Here is an 8,463-nt window from a genome sequence, read left to right as displayed (position 1 = left end):
CTTGTTGTGGGGAGAAGAGGGCAGGTTTCTCCTGCCCCAAGCACGTATGCGCAGCGGGCGGCCAGCCTGCCCTGAAGGGCAGCGAAATGGCAGCCTTGCCCTCAGGTGGGCAACAGCTGCCCCAAGACACACAAAATGGCGGCCTGCCCTCAGGTGGGGCAGTAGCTGTCCAAGGGCACGCAAATGGTGGCCTTGCTCTTAGAGGGGGCACATTGGCTGCTCCGAGGCAGGAGGCATGGCCGCCCTGCTCTCAGAGGGGTGAGCAGCAGCCCCACGGCATGGCCGCCTTGCCCTCGGGGCGCGCGAGATGGCGCCCTTCTCTTCGGGGGTGCAATGGCGGGCTGCGGGGTAAGATGGCGACATTGCCCCTCGCAGGGCGATGGCGGCGGGGGCTGTGAAGCCCCGTCCGCCGCCCCGCACCGGGCTTCGCGGGGGCGCTGCGGCTGCCGGCCCTTCGGGCGGCGGGGCGGGCCGCTTCCACCTGCGCCCCCGCAGCGGTGCAGGAGGAGGAGCGGCCCGGAGGAGGGCTCGGCTCCAGCGCCCCGGCGCAGCCAACCCGCGGCCGCCGGGGCCGGGCCATAAAAGCGGCGGGAGCAGCCGGCGCCGCCGCTACAGCTGCCCGCAGCGGTGCCCGGCGTTCCTGGGGGTCGGCAGCTCGCCCGACCCGCGCCCCGGCCTCTTCCCCCCGCCAGCCGCCCCCAGGGATTGCAGCGCGCGCGGCGCGGGGCCGCCTCGCCGCCGGGCTCCCGCAAGATGCTGTTTTGGCACACGCAGCCGGAGCACTACAACCAGCACTCGACCGGCAGCTACCTGCGGTGAGTCCCGCGCCGCCCCGCCAAGCAGCCCGCCCCGCCGCTCGGGCCGGCAGCCCCCTTCGAGCGGCGCCGCCGCCCCGCAGCTCGGCGGGGCTGGGGCGAGACGTGTCCCTGCCGTCAAGCCCAGCCCGCGGGGAGCGCCGCGCTCCCGGAGCCCGGCCGGGGCCGGCGGCTCCAGGAAGGACCCTCTCGCTGCAGAAAACCTCTTCTGAGCGGTTATTCTTGTTTTTTTTTTTGCTGTTAATCCTTGCTTTTAAGTTCTTAACTGCCTAGTTGTGTGACTGGGGTTTGCTCTGTCAGGTCTGATGGCTTCCCTGGGCAGGGACTGAGGTAACGCAGCCCAGAGGTGCGCTGGTCGCGCAGCCCTGTCACAGCTGTGCGGTGAGTGGCTGCTCGCGAGTTTAGGAGACGCACGACTTCTCCTTTTCCTCAGGACTGGCGTTTCTGTCTTTTCGGGATGATTGGTAAAAAAGCTCTTAATTTCACTTTCTGAACTTGTCCAAACCAGCTTTTTCCTGCCCTTGCACAGTTGTGTTTAATTAAATGTGCCTAATTTAAGCACAAGGGCTGCTGAACAATAGCCTGTAACATGTGTAGTGCAAACTCGTGTTTCCTCCCTCTAAAAGACAACAAAGCAGACGACTTTGGGAGTTTCCCTTTTTCTGGGTGCTTATGAATTTTTCTCATTTTTACTTATTTTTTGGTGAATACATAAGGCTGCGCTCCCAGCTGGTGTCAATTGCTGCTGCTTGGTTGAAGTGCATCTTTGCTGAGCTACAGCAGCAGGGAAGACCTGGCTCTGGTCTGCCAGCCTTGCATTTTGAAATGTTGAGAGCATGTCAAGTTTTCCCAGCAAAGCACTTCAAACACAGATAAAACTTTCCTGTCAGAGACGCATGATCCTAACTCTTCCTGCTCCCTAGCCATGTGTTTGCAGAGGATTCACTTCAGCTGAAGAGTTGTTTCCCGTTACCGCCCAATACAGCACTGTGAAATTCTTGCTTCCCTACAGTTTCATGTAGTTGTTCATGTCATATGTTCCACCTCCTTCCTCTGCCCCAGTAAATCTGTTTCAGTAGTGTGTACGGGGCACAACTGTTGTCCTCTCTTGCTTTGTGCTTGGAAAACTGAGGATCCTAAGAAGGGTGGCAGTGCATCAGCCTTAGCATAGGTGCTTGCATGTACAGCCTCTGAGAGCAAGTTAATTATGCTCGGGTTGTGTAATTAATATTGTAGCTTTGCAGCATCCAAGTCCTGCAGTATCGGGTCCGGGTCAGGCTTGAGCCCGTGGTCGAACTCGTTTTGAATTGGCCAGAAAACACAGTGGAGTGTCTCTGCTGGCCTGATGCTGACTATATGCTAAGTGTGAGGGGATAAACGATGGCTGAGCTAGCAGGCAGGTCACTGGTGTGGAGTGAACCTGTCTGTGTTTCTGGAACAAACTTAGGCTTCAGTGAGCCTCTGCTCTGGCGACTGGCATTTTTGATCCAGAGCTAAAAGCTCTGAAGTCTGATTTATGGCGGTGTTAAGCAATGGCCTCAGGTGCTGCTGAAGGTCAGTAGAGTAAAACTCTAGTCCTTTCTAGAGGACTAGTTCTGGCCAATTCACTTTACATGAGACTAAGCCAAGGCATATTTCTAGTATGGGGCATTTTTGCTGAGTTGGGCCTTTCTGAGCATCTTCTCCACCCACCTGTAGTGACTGCATAGAGGTAGCTGAAACAGGACAATGCTTGAAGAAGCTATAGAAAAAAAGTTTTTATCAGTTGTACTTCGTGTATATTGAAGGCTCCATCCATATCCAAGACGTCGCTTGTAAATTCTGTCATACCTCGCTGGTGCATTTGCCACAGGTATCTGTAGTTACTGCAGTAGAATATTACAGGAACATCTTTGTGCAGGTGCAACCTTGCAAATCTTAATATGTCTTTATGGAAATACAATATGTATTTTATTGTATGTTCTGCTAACTGGTGGAACCATTTATTTCAACTAACTTTCTGCCTTCCCCAGGTAAGTGGATTCAGCCTTGGTTAAGATGAGGACCATAAAGCTGAAAGGTCAAGCTGGGAAGAGTTCTGAAGTTTTTTTTAGAGGGTGGGAGAACCCACTGCTTTTCCTCCAAACTTGATTTGCAACTCTTGAGCGAATGCAGTTGAACAAATACAAATTAAGACTAAATGTCTATGGTTTATAGTTATATGGTTTATAGTTACAACTTCTCTTAATCCTTGACCTGTTGTACAAATCTTTACAAATAGTTTTAAGAAGTTAAGATGCTTTGTAAGGGCTTGATGTAAACTCCTGGATTCCACTGGCCCTGGCTCAAAAGCTATAGGAATAAAAAGATGATTTACTTGTGCAGCTTCATCAGTTCTTTAATATGGTTAAATTTTCCAGAAACCAGATCATGATCCCTCAATACCTAAGGTCATCAACTATCAAGCAGATGTTCTGGCAAAATGTAGGTGTGTCAGGAGCCTGAAGTGAAATGTGATGTTTGAATTTTGACATGATGACTAAATTTCTCCAGTATTTCAGCTGACTAGATGTATGGTTTCCTCGCCTTATGTGTTAACTGTGGGTCATATTTTGCATACTGTATGCTCTTTATCTTTGTGGAACTGGGTGGACCAAAGAATGTTTTTTAGGTTTTCTTTTTGTCCTTTTTTTTTCTTCCATAAAACAACATGCCATTCTCATAGCACTGTGCAGATGAATGAGTTGAGAACAAATGTTGGCATTGGGGTGAGTGAGATGATTCTGTGGAGCACTATTAGTCCTGTGTGCGTGTGTGTGTGCAGAGAAATTATATCTATTTTAGAAATCCACTGGAGGCATTTTTGTCAGTTCATTATTGTAATAAATCACCATCCCTAAGGCGCGTGGGGGGACACGCTAGGGCTGCAGTTAGGCAAGAGCTACGATTATGTCAGTAGTGCCAGTAAGCAAATGGGGCTGGGTGCCTCCAAGTTGGTGGTGGGGGGTGTGGTTGGAAGAGAGCACGGAAACGGGGATGGGTGTTTCTTTTCTCCTGCCCCTATTCAAAGTGGCATGGATTGCTCCCTGCTTTTATTTCTCCATAAATAGCAGTATCTGTGTTTGAACAAGGCCCTTCTAAGAGTTTACTGTAAACTACTGCGCTGTTTTGCTGGTTACCTGGGTAGTCTTCAAGGTTGTGGGTGTTGCACATGAACACTGAGTAGATCATTAACTGAATGGGCAAGTCAAAAATCTTTGTGCCCTTTCATAGGGAGCATGCCAGTTCACACTGGCATGTTCCTAGATAGCTTTTGTGTGAATGGGATGACTGAAAGGAGCAAAACTGCAGTCTCTGTAACATGAATGTCAAGTGTCTTCATGTAGCTGGAAGAAATGGAGAAGAAAAAGAAATCTCTACTTATTTATTCTGAACAGTTTTTGTGTTCTGTGTAATCGCTCTACCTTGGAAAGATATTAACACTTCAAGTAAAGGGACACAAGACTAGAAGGGTTAAGAGACATCAGAAACGCTAATCTGGTTTTTAAGCATCAGATGTATTAAGATAAGGATGCTTATTCCTAACATGTTTTTTTTTCCCTTGTGCACTCAGTCATGGTAATATTTGTTCTGTTTGATGATAAGTATGAGTTGACATATATAACTATATGTCAGCTGGTCAATATTAAAGCATTGTGAAGGAGGTCAGTTGAGACTATGTGCACCACCAAGTGAATGATCATTTCTCTTTGTGTTTATGGAGTTATTGAAATATATGAAGGTATTCTGATGTCATATTAAGAATTGTACGATTGATTACTTGGGACCATATTTGTTACGGTGCAAGGGGAGTTTGAGTCAAGTAATTCATCAGTTCATGCCCTGATGCACCAGAGTGTCCCTTATTTACACCAGGGCTGTGTCTGCTGTTTGCTGCTAATCACAGACCTTTAGCTAATTTGACATTCAGGTGCCAAAATGGAATGCCTACTTTTGCTGTTTCTGGAGATTTATTTTTGTCCAAAAACTCAAGGACACTTGAAGAAATGGGTTACCACAAGGAAGGAGAATATATTTTTGGTAGGGTGTTTTTTTATTGTTGTTGTTTTTAAAACATACTAATTCTCAACAATGTTCTGTTTTGTTAATGCTGGTGTTCTTTTGTGTTCCAGATGCAGAAATTGCCTTACTTCATTATAAGTCTAAATTCTTTTTTCAGCTGTAATAACTTGCTCTCTGCAGAGAGAGCATCTCCATTATTTCAGATCAGGAGAATCTAGTCCAGATTGGAAATAGATTATTCCATAAAGTCTTTGTAATTAAATGTGTTTGAATTTTGTGTTTCAGTGATGTCCTTGCGCTGCCGATCTTCAAACAGGAAGAACCGCAGTTGTCTCCTGAGAATGAAGCCAAACTGCCTCCCTTTCAGTATGTTCTCTGCACAGCTACATCACCTGCTGTGAAACTGCATGAAGAAACTCTGACCTACCTCAACCAAGGTAGAGTTTGTACTTACTGAAGGAAGGCACATTTCCTGGGAAGGGGTCATGAGAGGGATTGAGTTCCATTTTTACGCCTCGCTGGGAGGGCAGTGGGAAGGTGGGGGGAAAAGGAAAGAGATGGGAGGGGGATGGAGAAAAGGAAGAACCTTTAGTATTTTCATATTTAGATCAGATTGTCAGCTGATATAAAATAATGAAGTTTCATTGAGTTAGTTATTGACTGAAGGCATCATTATGGCATGCATAGTTCCATGTGGCCAGGTGCTGGCTTAACCTTTGAACACCTAAAATGCAGCCTCCTACCTTCACCTGAAATGACCAGATAGATTTAGCAGATTGTCAGGATTTGGGCTGGGGAGGGCTTTCAACATTGCAAACCCCCAACTCTGCTGGGGGAAATGCCAGAGCATGAGCTGCAAGTGCCCAGTGGTTTTTTGCCACCTGTGCAGGGCCTGACATAGCTCCTGTTGGCTGGATGGGGTGGTTCTGCTCCACTGAGTGCCAAAGTTGACAGATGTCTGGGGGTTCACAGTAGCAAGGTTCTCTCTAGATGACCTCCCAAGCTAACTTTTACTCCTAGATAAACAAGAACTGCATGTTTCTCTAGGCTATTTTTTTTTCTCTGTCTTCTGGCAAAATGTGTGCACACACATCTGTGGTTGGAATTTGGCTGTCACTTTCAGCACTTCTGCACATGGGTCCTGGAAAGATCAGACTTCTCCAGGCACAGCTTGTGCTATAACTTACTGTGTTTATTTTCTGTCAGGTTGTAAACAAGATCATTAATCCAACAAGAAGCTTGTATACCTTATATATTGATCTCTTGTCCTGCTTCAGGACAGTGCATTAGCTCCTCAAGCTTTGCAATGAGCGTAAAGCTCATGCAGGTGTGTCTGTAACTAGATTTCTCTTCTAGTGATTGTACAGAGCACAGCCCTGACCTCCCTTGGGCGCTGACTGCCAGATCTGTGTTGTCTGTAGGTAGACGCAGTGGAATCCTCACCAGAAAGAATATCAGCCTAATGCTTCAGGCTCTACATGTGGCCTGTCACATAATGGGGCACTGTGATGTCTCACAGATCAACAGTTAGTCAATTTGTGATTGCATATTCTCAAACTATCCATCCAGATAAAGAAAGTGCAAGGAGGTCATAGGGGACGTATGAAGGGTGAGATGGGATGAATCTTTCTGTGAAACACAATTCTATCCTGTTTCAGAGCAAAAGCTTTTCTGTTGTGAAAAGCAGTTTTCTGCCAAATACTACAGTGTCTGTCAAACATTTGCCTCCTTACCTTGGAAGGAGAAAAACAATACAACTCTTTACACATTGCCATGAGTTTAAATGTATTAAGAGTTGTGCCCACAACACTATTTTTTTTCTATGCAAAGCAAGACCGCTGCCACTGCTGGTTGACAGACCCATGTTGTGTTGGTCTTTCTCTGGCTTGCTCTCACAGGAGTGCTCTCCTGCTCCATTTCAACACAGTACTGACTGACTTGTCTGAGAAATGGTGGTTTGGCATCTCCTGCATCTGTCTTTCGTCTCTTACAGGATGAAGGTTTTGAGAAGTTCTCCAGGGGGAAGGTGGGGATGTGCCCTTGCAGAATGTGTCCTGGAGAGCATGGGACTCTCCATACAGGCCAGGAGGAACAAAGGGATGAGGCTGGCAGGACCATGCACTGGGGCAGAGTTGGGAGGGGCCTTGGAGTCAAAGTGGGGTCTTTAAACCTCTGTTGACTTTTCATGGTGGATGGAACCAGCAACACCACTTTTACCTTGTGGTCTTTGGGGTGGTTAGTGGTAAAAGTTGATGCATCTCCTGGCAGTTTAAAGGCTCACACTGTTCCCGCTCTCTTCTTTTTGGCAGGAGCTTCACATCTGCCTGCCACCTTCTCAGCAACATCTCCTGTCTGTTCCCTTAAGCTTCCAAGCAGTGAATCTTCTTACACTCAAATCCTTTAGGCTTCTTTGAGATCCTCTTGAAATTCAATGCAGTGCTTAAATACTGGACTCCATGTCTGTAGCCATGAGATCTTGTAGTGCCCTACTTTAAAAGCTCTTACTCATTCTGGCAAATTGCCTCAGAATCTATACTGGCAACTGGCAGTCCTGCTCCCAACATTTACTCTTTCCAATAGGGAGGTCAGCTAAATTCAGTTTAACTGAGTGCTGCTAAGTTCACCTGGCCCATAGGTGTACCTTGATACTGTATCCCTTAGACCAAAATCCCTTTTCTCCACTGATAAAGATTTTTTTTTTTTAACTTAGGTCATACTATATAGAAACAGACTCTAGTCCTGTGGTGAGAAGCTTGTGTCTTTGAGGGTAATTACAGAGATGAAGAGAATAGAATGTCGGGAACTGTGGTCAGGATTTGGGGAGGTCTTATTTCTGTTGTTGGGGTATCAGTGAGGATGTTCCTCTGTGCTGTTTTTATTTTTTTTATTTGCCTTGCAATCCCAGCACAGAGTCCTGTTAGATTGGCAGGTAATCACCCATTTTATTTAGAGCTTTGTGTTTATTAACTCTGAAATAAAACGTATTTATAAATAGTCTTTTTTTCATGATATCTGTGACAAAAGTGTGTTCCTCGTGCATTGACCTCCTGGAATAAAAAGTAGGGTATGTCTGTTCAAAAATTGAAGTATTTGAGTTGAATTCTCATGGTTTTTGAAAAATATTGCAGTGGGAATCACTTTTTACTCCTGAGACATACAGATTTTTCAGTAGATACCTGCTGCATAAGTATTTTTCCCTTTCCTCCTTTTCCCCCAAATCCAGAAGGGAGTGTTTAATATGACCTGTTCAGCAAAAGCCAGGGAATGCCTCCCAGGCACTGCTACACTCACCTGGGGTGTCCCAGCTGAGCTAGAGCACATTTTATTGACAGGTCTTAATTTAAAGGCTCCAACTGTCAGAAAATTCATCACATTAAAGCAAACCTGACATAATTTTATTAAAAGTGGCAATTTCCTTTCATGTGTTCTCTGTAGTTTGCATAGCTTGTCCTGTACTGTAGCCTTGAGTGAGGCTTTTAAGCCTCAAGCCATGCTTGAACAGGTACACAAATGAAACCTTAAGTTCATTTACCTTAAGGTAGCCCAAGCCTCAGGCATGGTAGAAGAACTGAGAGGAAAAAGAGCTGATTGACTCCAACATGCAGTG

At 46.4% G+C, this 8,463-nt stretch overlaps 1 protein-coding gene across 1 annotated transcript in view; it reads left to right on the top strand.

Moving 5' to 3' along the window:
- The first annotated feature begins 674 nt into the window (after positions 1-674).
- TFCP2L1 (transcription factor CP2 like 1) overlaps positions 675-8,463 on the top strand; it is a 32,404-nt gene continuing 24,615 nt past the window's right edge. The window contains exons 1-2 of the mRNA XM_088519547.1: positions 675-815; positions 5,142-5,293. Of these exons, the coding sequence (XP_088375673.1) occupies positions 754-815; positions 5,142-5,293 (214 nt within the window). The 5' untranslated portion in view covers positions 675-753. The remainder of the gene's footprint in view (positions 816-5,141; positions 5,294-8,463) is intronic.

This window comes from Tinamus guttatus, unplaced genomic scaffold (assembly GCF_059628265.1).
Source record: "Tinamus guttatus ecotype Peru unplaced genomic scaffold, ASM5962826v1 Tinamus_guttatus_pri_ptg000060l, whole genome shotgun sequence".
NCBI classification, from domain to species: domain Eukaryota; kingdom Metazoa; phylum Chordata; class Aves; order Tinamiformes; family Tinamidae; genus Tinamus; species Tinamus guttatus.
The sequence above is the reverse complement of the archived record's forward strand: the minus strand, read 5'-3'. Positions and strand labels throughout refer to the sequence as shown.